Source organism: Phalacrocorax carbo, chromosome 2 (genome assembly GCF_963921805.1).
Source record: "Phalacrocorax carbo chromosome 2, bPhaCar2.1, whole genome shotgun sequence".
NCBI classification, from domain to species: domain Eukaryota; kingdom Metazoa; phylum Chordata; class Aves; order Suliformes; family Phalacrocoracidae; genus Phalacrocorax; species Phalacrocorax carbo.
This window is the reverse complement of record NC_087514.1, coordinates 26,450,249-26,465,156: the sequence shown is the minus strand read 5'-3', so window position 1 is coordinate 26,465,156 and position 14,908 is coordinate 26,450,249. Positions and strand designations below refer to the sequence as shown.

The window sequence follows — 14,908 nt, the reverse complement described above, 5'->3', positions numbered from 1 at the left end:
GCTTGGAGGTCCTCCCCAGCCCTCCCCAGGGCTGTGGCCAGGCACCAAAACACAAATTCCCTCTGTGGCCCAAGCAGTCCCCTCAGCCCAGAGCTGGTGCCCACCGCAGAGACCTGCAAACGGACCTGGGGCACAGCAGGGTGAGAACTTTTGTCCTTGACAATCCCAACCCACAAATCAAGGGTGTCTGCAGTGGCAAATGCAATCAGTATCAGCAAGACTCCTTCATAGCAGAACCTCTGAGGTATGTCCCCAGGCAGCGGCCAGGGAGGATGCCAGCCTTTGCCCTGGCCTGGCATCCCACAGGTAGCACAGAGTAGTTTATGTTGCCGTAACTGCAAAATCAGGGGGTTGTCATTCTGCAACAAACCCAGCTCCATGTACGTAATCAGCTCAGCTTATTGTCATGGTCAGAACTTGGGACTTTTAGCACCAAAAATCCAAGCTGCTACTGCTTCAGGGTGAAATATGGTCTTTCTTGCAGCAACACTACTTGTGGATTGGTGCAACTGAACATTGTGCTTCAGAGACTCCCCAAAATGACATGGTCTTGACTGGGGGAGCCCATAAGGGCTCCCGCAGTAAACAAAGTCAGAGAAGAGTGTCGTTGTAGCCATGTCATCCTATTCTTTGCTTCTCTTCCTTGGACCCCATTCTGTTGTCACTTCAAGCATCAACTACGTATCTTCATCTTAAAGATGCTTCATCACCAGTCCTGTCCTCCTAACTTAGCTACTATCCCTAATTGCATCCATCCTTGAACATGCTGCCTTCCCCAGCCTTTTTGTTAAGTTACAGAGAACACTTTTCCATGCTATCCTTTACGCTCTGAAGGCACACCCAGCTCACATTCACAAAATTACCCCATCCCTCCAAATCCTTCTTTGCCAGGGTGCTAACAAGAACCACGATAAGCATTAGGTGGTTGGTACGCTGAAGTGCTCATCTATTCCAATGCTTAAGGATGTTTCATCTCTTCCTTGCACTCATTCGCTGGCCTCCCTTCATCCAAACACAGCCCATTTTCCCAAAAGTAGGGTGTAACTTCACTGGGGGTGGAAGCATCCTTTTGTCCTGCCTGCATTTGTACAGCCTCTGTGCTGGTACCCCGCTCCTGTGGTTCATCACGATGCAAAAAGGAGCCTAAAGCAGGCGCTCATCGAGGCTCAACCAAGCACTTCCCTCACCAGCCCCTTGCAGCTGGCCCAGAGTTTTGTGCGCGACCCTCAAGGCCGGACTCCCCGGATAACGCTGCGCAGCTGGATTTGGCAGCTAAAACCCCACAGGGCTGCGCTGGGCGCAGCCTGATCGGGGTGCCAGGAGGCAGAGCGCCCCTCGGGGAGGGAGGCCCCGCGGAGGGCGGGGGGTGCCGAGCCAGCCGCACCCACGAGAGATGCCCTCACTGCGGCCCCTCGGCCTGGGTCGGCCCCTCCGACGGGGCGGGATCGCTCGGCCCGGAGGCACCCGGGCTCTGGAAGCCGGGCTGGCGGGCGGGAGCGGCGCGGAACTGCGCTTCACTGCCCGTGGGACGTTAACCGGGAGGCTGCGGGGCGGGCTGGGCTAGGCTGGGCTCGCGAGGGGCCGGAGCTTCGCGCCGCCCGCAGCCGCAGCTCCGTACGCCTCGGTACGCGGCGGCTGCGCTCCGGCCTCCCCCCCCGCTCTGTCACCACAGTTCCGCCGGGAGAAAGCACCCAACGGCGGGAGCGACAGCGGGGCGGCAGGAAGTGAGGGGCCGCTGCGCTCCGCTCCGCTCGCCGTGTTATGCGAGAGCGCTCCCGCCTCCGGGGCCGGCGAGAGGCGGGTGACGGCGGCAGGAGTGCGGCGGCGTCGTCGCCCTGGAGAGAGCGGCGGGGGGCGCCGGCGGCGGGGGGCGGCCGCAGGCCGGCGATGGAGGAAGGTGAGGGGGGCGGCGGCGCGTGTGTCACCCTCATCCCCCTCCGCCGCCTCCTCGTCCCGCGCCCGGCGGCACCGTGTGAGGGGGCGCGCTCCCAATGGCTGCTCGGCGGGGCCGCGGCCGCCTCGGGCCGCGGAGCTGAGGGGCAGGGAGGGAGGTCGGTGTGGCCCCGGCCGGCGCCTGCCCTACGCTGCCCAGCCGGGCTGGGGCCGGGGGCAGGGACCTCTTCCCCTGGCCCAGCGGGTCGTGCCTCCCGGGTGGCCGCGGCTGGGTCTCGCCGTTTTCTGCCAGGTACCTGCCGGGCCCCCCCGGCAGCGGCGGCCGCGCCGGTGGCGGTGCCGGCTCAGGCCCCAGCGGTCCCTCCCTCCCGCCTCGGGGCCCGCTGAGGAGGCCCCCTCCCCCCCAGCCCGGCATCCGCCGGTCGCGGCGCCGAGCGGGGGGAAGCGGCGTGGATGGGAGCCCCGAAACTTGGGGCCTGTTCCTCTTGCCTCGCCCGCTGTTGCTTCTGTGCGGAGCACCCCAGGCAGCATCTGTCGCCTCCGCGAGTGTGCCTTTCCTTTGGCATCCCCTCCCTTTCCCCGTTTGTAGGTGTCAGTCTGTCCACCCTCTCGTTACACTTTTAGTGCCCCACACAATCATTTTTCTCCAGGTCTCTTTTGTGCTAACCCCCCTTGTGAGGACTAGGAGATGGCGTTTAGTTTTCTTGGGGAAGTCAACAGAAACATGACCGTAAGTAGGCCCCCAGAGAAATACAAGAGCAAAATAAGCATATGCGATACTGTCCTGTGGCATATTCCAGCCTCCCAACTGTTCTCAGCTGGGGAACTTTCTGAGCTGGATGTGGTTTCTGTGTATTTAGTGGTCTTTGGCTGTTTGTTCTTTGTGAATGTGTCCTTCTTCTCTTGAATCTATGTAAACTCTTCGTTTACAGAATGTTCTTTGGGTAGGAGTGATCTACACAAAGGCGATGTGCAATGAACTGGTTCCTTTTAGCCTGACTCACTGGGTTTGTTTGATAACTTCTTGTTCCAGTATTAGAAAAGAAGGTGAATCACTGCTCTGTTCAGCCTGTTTGTTCACTTCACTAGCTTGCAGACCTCTGGCATGTTTTGTTTGGTCATCTTCTTTTCCACACTGAGGCATCCTCAGCTTGCTTCCTTGTTCCTGTATGGGAGCCATGGCACACCTTCGGTCATCCTCATGGCCATCTCTGAACGTTTCCCACCTCTACTTTATCCTTCTTTAGATGAGAGGACAAGAATTGCAGACAGTGCTCAATTTGCAGGCAAAAAATGGATTAATATGGTGGCACACAGGAGCAATAAGTTATGCTTTTCTGCAATAGATACAAAAAAATAAGTGGAACACATGTTGTCTTAACAAGGCTTGAAATAAAATGTACTGGGAACTTAAAGGGAACTAGAAAGCAATCTCGGATGAAAAATTGCTTGCTGAATAGAGAGGTACTAGGGGCTGTGTCATCAATTCAAAATCATAGATTATTTTTAGGTGTCACCTTGTTTGACTTTCATTTCGCCCCATTTAAAGGGTGCATACAAGTGGAAACAGCATTTTTCTTGTTTGAGGCAGCTGCAAATGAAACAGAAGTAGCGTACTTGGATCTTTTTTTATTATTTCTTTGAGTGGGGGAATCTGTCAAGTAGTCATCAAACCCAAGGTGAAGATCGTTTGCTGACCAAGATGTAGTTGTTTCAGAATTAGAATTTTGAAATTGTTCTTTTTTGGGGAGTTTTCTATTACTGCTGCTAACTCTAGACTGTGTAAGTGGGTTCTGCTTCTAATGTGGCTCATTTATCTGCCAGAAGAAATTAAAGAAATGCCTTTCCCTCCAGCGTTCTCACGCCTATTGCTTTGGTCATAACTAAGATGACAAGGGCAGACAGTTATACTTCCACGCACATACCTGCCCATGCTGGTGATCTAGGTTTCCTCCCCCCTGTTTTATTTTATGTGGTACAGGTAATTTTTAATTGCAGTGCACTTGGTATTTGTGATGCTGATTAACTTAATAGACATGTCATGAAGAGATACTGGTATATATTTAATTTTGGATTGACATAATGATAAATGTGATATTGAATGTCCTACACCTTGGTTTGTTTAATATCTTTTGAATTCTTGTCTTGCTTAAGAAGGTAGAGGTTTTCTGTTCATGCCATCAAAAATGTTATTGAGATCTTGGTTTGCTTGGAATAATTCATAAATTGCTTTGAAAATCCTGTTAAAACCCAAACAGAGGTGTTCTGATACAGGCAGGCACCACTTTAGAGGTTTTTTTATATTACTATCTCTAATTTCTAATTTTTAAAGCTGATAGTTGGGAGTTAAAAGTAGACCAAATTAGACTTGAAGTAATATACAACCAGAGCAATTTAAAGCTTTACTGTGGGATGTGAAGACTGACGCTTCAAGTTTGACGTTGAATTGCGTTATGAAAGAGCTGGTTTAAGTCCAGAGGAAATCAGTGGCTACAAAGTTTCAAACAATGTTGGACAGTAGATCAAACTGGATAGCTAATAATTCTGGAGCATGAGTTACAGTTAAACCTCTCATCATGCATGGATGTCATCTTTAATATAGTAATTATAACAGATTTTTTGCAATGAGTCTTTCTGTATGGAGGCTAGCACTCTGTGAATTAGCCTCGTTGCCTTTCAGACTGTAAAATAAATGGGCCAGGACTTCAAACTGCTGTTGCTTACAGAAAACTCAGCAGAAGCTGAAGAAGCCCTTGGCTTTGTGATGTGATTTACGTGGCCTAGCAGACCGGGCTTTTTAGTTATATATTAGACTGAAAATTCATAAAGCTGCTTACTTCCAATAGATCTGGAAGCAGGAAAAAAAATAATATTATATTTACTTTATAAAGCTTTCACCATGTGAATAACAGGCAGCTCCATTTAAAAGTAATGGGCTAGCCCAATTTTTCTATTACAGTATCGTGCCTGGTACACTACTGTACTATAGTGGCCTATAACCAGGATGAGAGTAGAGTGAAATGGGCACCGATTTCTCCCAGTGCCTGTATCAACTTATCTAAACTACTGCTTTCCTTCATTTGAGTAATACCTTTGCCATGGAATAAAACGGTTAGCTTCCAGTTTGGGTTCCACATAATCCCAGAGTATGGCCTCAAGAGAAAACTATTGGATTTTCTAAGGAATAACATAGGAATTTATTTCTGTATTGTTATATTGTTATTTTAGTTAGGCGTATGAAGCACTTTAATTGAGTCTTTCTGTCAAATATATTTGCCGTGGGGTGGAATCAGTAGCAATAACCTGCTGTTACCTGCTGCTTTCTTAGAGTGTGGTGTTAGGTATTGTGTTGCAATAACTTCAAAAAAATGTCTTCAGGGGCAGCAGACCTGCGACAGAGAAAGAAGCAAAACTGCACAGAATCCGACAAAATGGCTCCAGAGGAGAGAAACAAAGAAAACTCAAAGCTGGGAAGATCGCCAAAATGTAAGCTACAGAATTTTTAGCCAACTTCTGATATTTTTTTCATTATTCTTTTACATTTTATGGGAAGATATTTGTAGCACAGTAATTTATAACAGACTTACTTTGAATTAGACTTACTTTGCATTAGGTTTTTGAATGTTTCAAGAAAAAAAAGGCATGTACATTAGAGTTCTTTAATAATGACACTGTATATATTGCAGAGTAAAATGGTAGTCCTGGGTTGTTTCAGGTTGTGGGGGGAGGAGGTGGAGGGGTTAAGAATCTTACTGTTGTTACTATTTGAATACAGATAAATATTTTAATTGCACCTGGAATGATCTTTCGGTTGGGAAGCTGAAATGCATGAAGTAATGGTACTGAAACAAGAATAGACAAAAAGTCCATACAGCTTTTCAAGAAACAGAACTAAATCCAGGTGTAATATCAGGCAAGTGCTCAGCAAGACACTAAAAACTTTTAACATAAAAGTGCATACTAACTTGAGGGAGGTACAGGTGAAGTAGACACCCATTGAATGAGTTTGGTAAAATTCAGCTTAGTTCCTTCCTCTTATGTTTGAAAACAGAATGGAGAGTAGAATGTCTCAGTATTGATGTTAGGTGTGGTATTGCCACCTCTTTCTGTTAATGTCTTTAAGAAGTTTGTGGTGTTTTGGGTAAAACCTAGAGTTTGCTGTTTGTTTGGAAGATGCTTTTCCATCTTGGAATTAATTAGAAAATGAAGTTTACTAGGATGGAGAGAAATTTGCAATGTAACATGTGAGTATTTTATCTGAGAGTTCTATGAAGCAGCGGTAACAACAGGGGAAGCAAACTCTACAGGACAGGAATAACAAACCAGTCTCAGTGTATCTGTGCTGATGATGGTGTGATAATTCTGATGCCAGTAAGTTTACTTGCAGTTCAGAAATGAGTCATATTTAGGGCATACTGTTTGTTTCTAAGTCCTCTGGACTATTTTTGCCTTTTCACTGTCCCTTTTCAGATATGTTAATTCAGCGTTTTGCGAAACTATTCTTTGGCTGTCTTGCGGCAGTCACTAGTGGAATGATGTATGCTGTATACCTCTCAACGTATCATGAACGGAAATTCTGGTTTTCCAGCAGGCAGGTAAAGAAAAAAGTTAAACTACTGAAACAAAAGCCAGATTGTGTCCTTGAAATTAAAGCTGATCCATGTCAGGTTGGAACTACGGGCTTGCAGAATCGCATATTGTTCTACTCAGGCCTCTGTCTTTGATATAGTCTGTTTTCTTTGGGGGGGTGGGGTTTTTTTTTAGTGTTTTTTCCCTACTAACAGAAGTCTTGTCTTGTCATGCTTTTATGTTTTTCCATGATATCCTTTATCATCTGGAGAAAAAACCTGATGTATACTGAGATTGCATAAGCTAAACAACAGGAATAAATGCTTTTGGGTTTGGTTTTTTGTTTGGCTTTTTTTTTTTTTTAAGAACTGTATTATTTAGTGAAATATGGAAAGTTGAATGAAATTCAGGTTTATGAATATTAAAGGATCCTGTGGATCTTGTATGACTTACAATGTGGATTAGAGTTGCTCTGATTCTGAGCATGTTTGCTAAGTTATTGAGAGCATTATATACCTGACAGAGGTGCTGTGAAGATTAATGTTTTGTGGAATACTTTGAAGATGTACAGTGGAGTCATAACCATGTGCTGTATTACAAAACCAGTCTATCTGAAAATATATAGTCTTCTATGGGAAGAGATTGCAGGAGGTGAATATTTTTTTTTTTTCCCTAGGAACTTGAACGAGAAATTACATTTCAGGGTGACAGTGCCATTTATTACTCATTCTATAAAGAACTGCTAAAGGCTCCTTCCTTTGAAAGAGGTACAAAACCCGTTTGTTTTATTAACCTTGAAAAGTCCTGTTCCTTTGGAGACAGTGAAAAACTCCTGCAGACTGGGGAGACTGGTTTTATACTCTCATATAGGTATATCAGTTGGATTAATTAAAAACTGCATGCTGTCCTAACTTTTCAGTGCCTTTAAAAAAAAATATTTAACTATCCTGTGTTCCAGCAGATTGCCTTTAATCAGTCCTCTGGAATAGGATTAATATTACTCTCATATTGCCCCATATGGAAGTTATTGTTGGGTTTGCCTATGCTACATAATGGATTTTCTGCCATGTAAGCGTAATTGATCTTTAATTTGGGAATGGGGGATGGAAATGACTGGTTTCCATATTCTGTCAGAAGATGGAACTGTTTCTGTCAAGAGTTGATCTGCTCCATCCTCTCCCTGCCAGAGGTTTCTACTCCTGTCAGCTATGGTGAATAGATGTTGATGGGGACAGAATCCAACAGGAAGGATAACAAACTAAGTGACAGCAGTATCTCCTCCCTTTGCACTCCTGCTCCTTTATCCTGCTCTGGCTCTAGAGCTCACTGACCCCAGGCCCCTAAAACAGCAGAAAACTAAAGCAATGAAAAGAAGATAGAACACTTTTGTGCTAGTTTTGTGAGTTCAGAAGGCCACCTGGGCTAGCATGGGGAAAGGCGAGAACTCCAGGGGAAAAGAGGGAGTGAACAGCCCTGTCTTGCAGCGCTCAGCCCTTGAATTAGTTCAGTCCCCTCGTGAAACCTCATCCAAAGCCAGTTAAACATTGTAGGTATAGTTTTATTCATTGAACAGTTTCCCAGCTGATGGGTAGTGCATCAGCAATAGGTAATAGGTCTTTGGTACAGTCAGTTCCTCATTATCTCTGGGGAGATTATCAATGCTGTGGGTAGGTGGACTGCCTCACTCAGGCATGCTGCCTCCGCAAACAGGTAGACTCACGTGTCTGCTAGGTATTATGGGGGCACCCAGCTTTCAAAGGTGTATCGTAGCTGTGCTGAACCCGGTTGTAAGTCCTGCAAGACCTGGTTTGGCCTGCAGAGAGCCAGTGGCAGACCACACACCCAGATACGCTCAGAGCTGGAAATAGTAATCTTGTTTGGCTGTTGCATTGTTGTTGGGGGTTTTGTTAGGGTTTTTTTCTCTCTCTCTAATGTGGATTATTTTTCCTCTTCCCTCTATTGTCCTAAGTAATAACATCAGTTTTTAAATTATAATGTCTCAGAATGATGTATCCTTGAAGTATGCCAGCTTCAATTTCATCTCAATCCCATACAAAGGCGTATTGTGTTGAGTGATTTTTAGCAGTCTCAGAAATGCAGGGCTGAAAAGGGTGATGAGGCCATCATATCTGACCTCTTTGTGGAGGCAGGTTTAATACATCCTGCTCATCCCTGTTAGATCTTTGTCTCACTTCTTAAGAACCTCCTGTGAAGGTGATCTGTAGATAACTGGTTCCAGGGCTGCAGCAGTGTGTTACTGAAAAGAATACGCTTCAGCTGGTTAGTTTTGGGCTATTTAAAGGCTAGATGAAAAAAATGGTAATAACTTTGTTGCTAAATCAGTAGGGTGGAATGGCATCTGGCACAGAAATTTCTTCTTCCTTTAAAATTAGGAGTGGTAAATCAGTCAGTAGCTTCAACGATCCCTACCTTTGAGTACACTTTCAACCCTTTTAAGAACAGCAATAGTAAGTGATTCCAAGAATAATAAATTTTTTTTTGTTTATAGGTGTTTATGAGTTGACACACAACAATAAGACAATATCACTGAAGACGATAAATGCAGTCCAGCAAATGACTTTGTACCCAGAGTTGATTGCCAGTGTTTTATATCAAGCATCTGGTAGCGAAGTATGTGCATCTCTCCTACGTTCTGTGCTTTCATTATGGTTGTGTATGTGTGTGTGTATGAGACTTTCTATGCTGTATACACTAAATACATGCAATTTTTGTTGAATGAATTGAGCTGAGCCTCGTACCAGGTCCAGGTTCTCCTCAGTTCTGATCAGTCTCTGGCATAGGCTTTTGGGGGTTTATATACACTAAATTTTCCTATCTGCTATTCCTTTCTTCTACAGACTGCTTAGAAATATGGAGAGTATCTGTGCTATTCATTAAAAACAGGAAAGTTAGCTCCTTCGGGCTACAGAAGTCTGTTATAGTGGTGCCTGTCTCTACCCATGCCCATGTAGATAAAAGGGAAAAACACTTCTGTAGATAAACTTTTTGTCTCTTCCTGCTCTACTCCAGCTTTGTTCTGCTTACGCTGCATACTTGTGTTCTCTCTCATTTATCTTTGTTTATTATTTATTTTATATACGCTTCTCTGTGTTTGGAACTGTTTTTGCCACATCTTTACTTCTCCAGGTTCCTCCCCTACATAACTTCTTCCAGTAGTCCTGTGAACTTTACATGTTGCTGCAGTATAGATTTATTAAATCTGACACATACAATGTTCATGCTAAAGCAAATACAAAAATCATGGCACTAGCAAGCTGAGTCCTGAAGTGTGCTCTTAATTCAAACTGCTTTGTTCTCCCTGAGCCCAAAATAAAAGCATGCTCAACACTTTTCTAGAATAGGGGCTGTCTCTTATCTGTTTGTAAAGCACCTAGCACGCTGTTAGCAGTAAATAGTAAATAGTAATCATTTTCAGCTTCAGCTCAGTTGCCGCTATGTCTCTTCGTTTTTATTTGTAATTTCAGGAAGTTATTGAACCAGTGTATTTCTACATTGGTATAGTTTTTGGACTGCAGGGAATTTATGTGACTGCATTGTTTGTAACCAGTTGGGTTATGAGTGGGACTTGGCTGGCAGGAATGCTGACTGTAGCATGGTTCATTATTAACAGGTAAGAAAAACATCTTTATACAATCTAGTTTGTCAATAAGACATTTTAAAATATTAGAGTGGATTGAAATGCTTTCTGTTAAACTTTGTGTTCTCAATTGTGAGAGCAAGCTCTTACGCCGAATACAAAACATCTCCCAGAGATGCACTGATTCTAATGATGATTTTATTAACGAAAAGGCCGCCTGTTGTCCAAAGCATCCATGCTGCCAGTTGAACTGATTTTATGTACGGGTGTGAGCACAGGAGTATTCTCATACAATTCAATTTTGCAAAAACATTCCTCAGAAGATTCTGGTTTTGTGCTGGTGAAGAATGAAAACAAATTTCCAAAGTTGCTGTAAAACAGAATTGCTGTCTGTGGCCAGCTCTAAATACTGTGATGGTTGTTCTGTTGCTTAGAAGGAAATGACCAAGTGCATTTTTCTTGCAAAGAATCTTTGGTTGTTTTTTTTTTAATCTGTTTTTTGTGGTGGGGCTTTGTGCAAAGTGGAATCTTCTTAGATGATCCTGATCTCAAGATATTTTTTAATTCTAAAACATTTCACATGCAAGAAAATGTCCCTTCCCTTTATGAAATGCCTCATTTGGGCAATGAGAACTTGTGTTCAGGTTCCTGGTTTGTCAGCAGGTAGCCCTGGGGCTTTCTGTGAACTTGAGAGCACTTGAAAGAAAAGAGCTATGGAGGAGCAAAGTGTTAGAGAGACGCCTTTAAAGCTGAACTGTTTGGAAGCATCTTTCAGGAGTGTGAAGTCATCATGACCAAATCTGTGATTAGTAGCTAAAAATACTGTTCATCAAGCTCGTGTGAACAGTGGAAAGTAAGAAAAATGGTGTATAAATCTGTATTTTTTTCAACAGCAAAGAAGATTAAACACTGTTAACAAATTGAAAGGTCCAGTAGTTAAAAAAAGCTCCAAATATGCCTCTGTAAGAGGCTTCAGAGGTAAAAATGAAAGGTGATGCTTTCAAATATCTAAATGGTAAAGGAGCTTGAGGCTCCTTTTTAAAAGCATAGTAGACCAAAGAAGACTATGTACTTCTGAAACTGATGCCTTTGATCACATTTGAAAGTGTGACTTGTGCATTTAAGTCAGTTTAGCACTTTTTAAAACTTTCTCCTACAGCTCTAATTGTGCAGATACTGTCAAGTCATTCTGTGAGAAGACCCTGCTGCTGTTCTGGCCCATGACCCCCTACCCATCTTTAATCTCTTGTTTTGCTGGGCAAAATTTTCCCTGTAGGCAGACTATCTGCTGGTGTTGCTGCTATGAGGGAGCACTGCTTTGGATTCTAAGTACGTTGTGCTCAACTACCTAAATAGCTTACTTAAAACATATTGTATGGAACTGAAAGGAGTCTTTTCTCACAGCTATGAGCTGATTTTCATCGTAATGTGAAAAGCTGCTGTTATGGCAGCAGCCCCTGCCTATGGACTAAGACCATTTAGAACTGCTCATGGCCAAAGGAGACTCCGCCGTCACAGTGCGGGTTGGAAGAAGCAGCGTGTGATGCATCCGGCTTGCGCAGTGTTGTAGTGGGTCAGAGAAGTCTGGAGGCAGATGCTTTTTGGTGTCAGTCCTCTAAACGCCACCTAATAAGGAGACCTGCTGAATAAGTGAGTGAAGATTGGGCCTTCCATGCTGATATTAAATTTGTGACCTGATTCAGCAGTGAAATTGTGTCAGTATTACTTTATGCCTAATAAAGGAATAGTTTGCTTGCAAGGCCACACTGATAACTAGTAGTGACATTTAGGCTTTCCTTGATATTTTTGTTCCATAAATCTTTTAATAATTTTGTTTGTCTGTACTTTATTCTAGGACAGATACAACGAGAATTGATTACTCCATACCATCAAGGGAAAATTGGGCTTTGCCATATTTTGCATGTCAAGTAGCAGCTCTCACAGGCTATTTAAAAAAAAACCTAAATTATTCTGCCGAGGTAAAGCAAAATTAATTTCTTATTAAGGAGTTTCTGGTAGAACTGTGCTTTATAGTAGTTACCTCTGTCAATATTGCCCTACTAGGCAGAAAACAGTAGATGCTTTGTTTGTTCTTTTCAAAACAGCCACTTGGATTTCACCTAGGCACGTGCAGTTTTCTCTAAGCAACTCGTGCCCTGCCCTGTTATGCCCCCCTGAGGGTTCAGAGAGAACAGTGTGGTAATGAGCTGTGTGCTGTCTTTTTAAAATAAACTGATGCAGAATTTTTTCTCACTATGTAAACTATTTTGTTGCTCTTCCTGTTGCTCAGAGAAGATGGTGGTAACTTCCTTTCCCCGTCTTTCTGTCAAAGATGTTTCTTCTGATTGGCTTTAAATGGTTTTGAATGTTTCAGTAATTAGTTTCTTCCATTTGAGAACATGTTAAATAAGTCTGAAGTCAGTATCTTGTTTCCTGAAATAATAATTAATTCCCTTAGTTTCTGTTTTAATGACCTCTAAGTTACTTAATAACAGAGATGCATAGGTATGAAATTAATGCACTTTTTTTGTTTTTCTTTTTTTTCCTCCAGAAGTTTTGTTATCTTTTGGTGAGCGCTTCAACATATACCTTCATGATGATGTGGGAATACAGTCATTATCTCCTGTTTGTCCAGGCCGTTTCTCTTTTTCTGCTAGACAGCTTTGCCCTGGCACAGACAGAGAAGGTATTAGAACTCTTCAACCTACTGATAGTTGGGGACTGTCAGCCTCAGGGGTGCCTGCCATACATACTGCTCAGGAGCCCCAAAGGGTGCAGGGTGAGGGATGACCTGAGTGTCCTGCAGCCTGGGTAGAGCTGAAGTGGATGTCATGTTCATCAGAAGAATAAAATGGCCTTAAACTCACTCTCTTTTGGACTACTGTGTTTGGGACAGCTTTCCTAACAAAAAGGTCAGAAGATAAACAAAGCTTCTGAGACCTGAAACATCCTTGGAGAGCTGAAAGAGTGATGAATGATACTCAGTCATGCATCCTTTTTGGCCTAGCTGCCTCTTCCTTTCTCTATTCACAGCAGGGTGGGGCTGACCAAAAAGCTGCTGTTGGCTCTGTACAGCTAAGGGGCTCATTTTCACCCTGAATGGCCTGCCCTGTACTGAGTTAGTCAATAAATAGGCTAGACAGATGCTAAAGGCCAATTGATTTTTCAGTACAAGAAAGTATTTTAATTTATTCTGCAAAATGGTTCTTAGAAATGTTGCAACAATAAGGCATTTGTACTCTGCCTGTGCGGAGGCACATATGTTACTTCATACATCTGTGCCTTCTAGTTTTATTAGATGTAACTTCCGTTTTCAAACTGCATGCAATACTAATTTGTCACCTCTTCCTTCAATTGCTTTTTTTTTCCTGTTCCTCAGCAGTGGGAAATGTTTGATCTATTTTAGTTCAAAGCAGGGTCATTAAAATGTAAGGGAGAAGATGGATATTTAGGTAAAAGTCTGAAGAATCAAGTATCAGGGTTTAGAAGATCTGCTTATCAATTAGTAAATAACAAAAAGTATCAGTAACAGTCTGTGTATTCCTGAGATAGGTTAAATGGACAAGTTATTGTGAGGGCAAGGAAAGTGCATGTTTACAGTAGTCAGCTCTTGCACAAATTGTGTGTTTTCATACTGTTGCATCGTGGGTACTGCTTCATGCTGCATCACAGTGGGGTGTTACAGAATGGGGAGAGCTTGTAAAATAGTACTACTTCTGGCATTTTTACAGAATTCTTGTGAAGTAATTGTGCACTAGTTACTGAGGCTGACCAGGACCATTTTGATGTGAAATACTCTCCAGAGCCAAATGGTACCCTGCTAGATTAAAGAGTTTGGAGGTCCATTAATCCCCTGATTAACAGAGGAGTTAGTGGAGTTAATGGAGTTAGGAGTTAATGGAGTGAGCTATCTACTTCTCAAAAAAGCAAGAAGTAACTTTATTTTATTGTGTTTTACTTTTGTTCTTTCAACAGGTGCATGAAGTATACAAAATCTACTTGTTTTCTCTCTTCTTGGGGTACCTTTTGCAGTTTGAAAATTCAGCCTTATTAGTGTCACCATTACTGAGTCTTGTAGCAGCTTTAATGCTCTCTAAATGCCTTCAGGTAACTAGACTGTCCTCTAACTCTGAGTGTAGTTTTTATTATTTAAACTGAACTCTAAATGATATGCCATTCTTAAAATATTTTTGCAGATGAATATGAAAAAAGGTACACTTATGTCAAGGTTGCTGAAAATAATGTACATTTATTTGGTACTTACAATAACAGTGACACTAAACTTCTTACTAAAGGTAAGATTCCTCTGTAAAAAATTATTTTAGTTGTCAAAATCTAAATCGAAAGCTGCAGATCTAGTTTGGAAAAAGCTTTTGAAGTATTGCTTATCTTACTGATCTGAGAGTTCATAGCTTAATTCATATCAAATTGGAGTAAAAATTGAGTCATTTTATATCTATATCAAAAGTCTTTATCTAACAACTCAAGCAGCTGTTTTTGGTTGGGGTTTTGGTATTCTGGGTTGAGGTTAAAGCATAGTATAGAAATACTCTTTAAATCACACTTTAGCTATTTCATAAATGTGTTTTTTGTTATAACTTGGATGGCCTCTACAAACTGGTCTGAATATTAAAACAGTATTCTTGTGCATGGAGAAGACCTAGTAGCCAGGAACAGGTATGAGCAATCTCAGGGTAGATGTTAAATTTCAATTAAATTTTGACTAGAACATGCAAACAGAGACCTTCACTTAGTGTAGGTGTCAGCTAGGAGTTGAGATTGCACAGTGGGATTTTAGCCTGGTCTTGTGTTTTGATTAGCAACGCCCTCTTGCTGGTGCTGGTCTTT

General features: G+C 42.9%; 1 protein-coding gene across 4 annotated transcripts in view; it reads left to right on the top strand.

Moving 5' to 3' along the window:
- Positions 1 to 1,452: 1,452 nt before the first annotated feature.
- The window catches only part of DPY19L4 (dpy-19 like 4), a 34,744-nt gene continuing 21,288 nt past the window's right edge, over positions 1,453 to 14,908 (top strand). Inside the window, exons 1-11 of one of the 4 annotated variants that reach the window (XM_064442383.1) lie at positions 1,807 to 1,897; positions 2,544 to 2,623; positions 5,272 to 5,379; positions 6,364 to 6,488; positions 7,139 to 7,229; positions 8,972 to 9,093; positions 9,948 to 10,093; positions 11,916 to 12,039; positions 12,612 to 12,746; positions 14,036 to 14,167; positions 14,257 to 14,355. In XM_064442383.1, the coding sequence (XP_064298453.1) occupies positions 5,325 to 5,379; positions 6,364 to 6,488; positions 7,139 to 7,229; positions 8,972 to 9,093; positions 9,948 to 10,093; positions 11,916 to 12,039; positions 12,612 to 12,746; positions 14,036 to 14,167; positions 14,257 to 14,355 (1,029 nt within the window). In that variant the 5' untranslated portion in view covers positions 1,807 to 1,897; positions 2,544 to 2,623; positions 5,272 to 5,324. Of the gene's footprint in view, positions 1,898 to 2,106; positions 2,186 to 2,543; positions 2,624 to 5,271; positions 5,380 to 6,363; positions 6,489 to 7,138; positions 7,230 to 8,971; positions 9,094 to 9,947; positions 10,094 to 11,915; positions 12,040 to 12,611; positions 12,747 to 14,035; positions 14,168 to 14,256; positions 14,356 to 14,908 lie in introns of those variants that run through there. The other 3 variants (XM_064442384.1, XM_064442382.1, XM_064442385.1) reach the window with 3 other exon arrangements.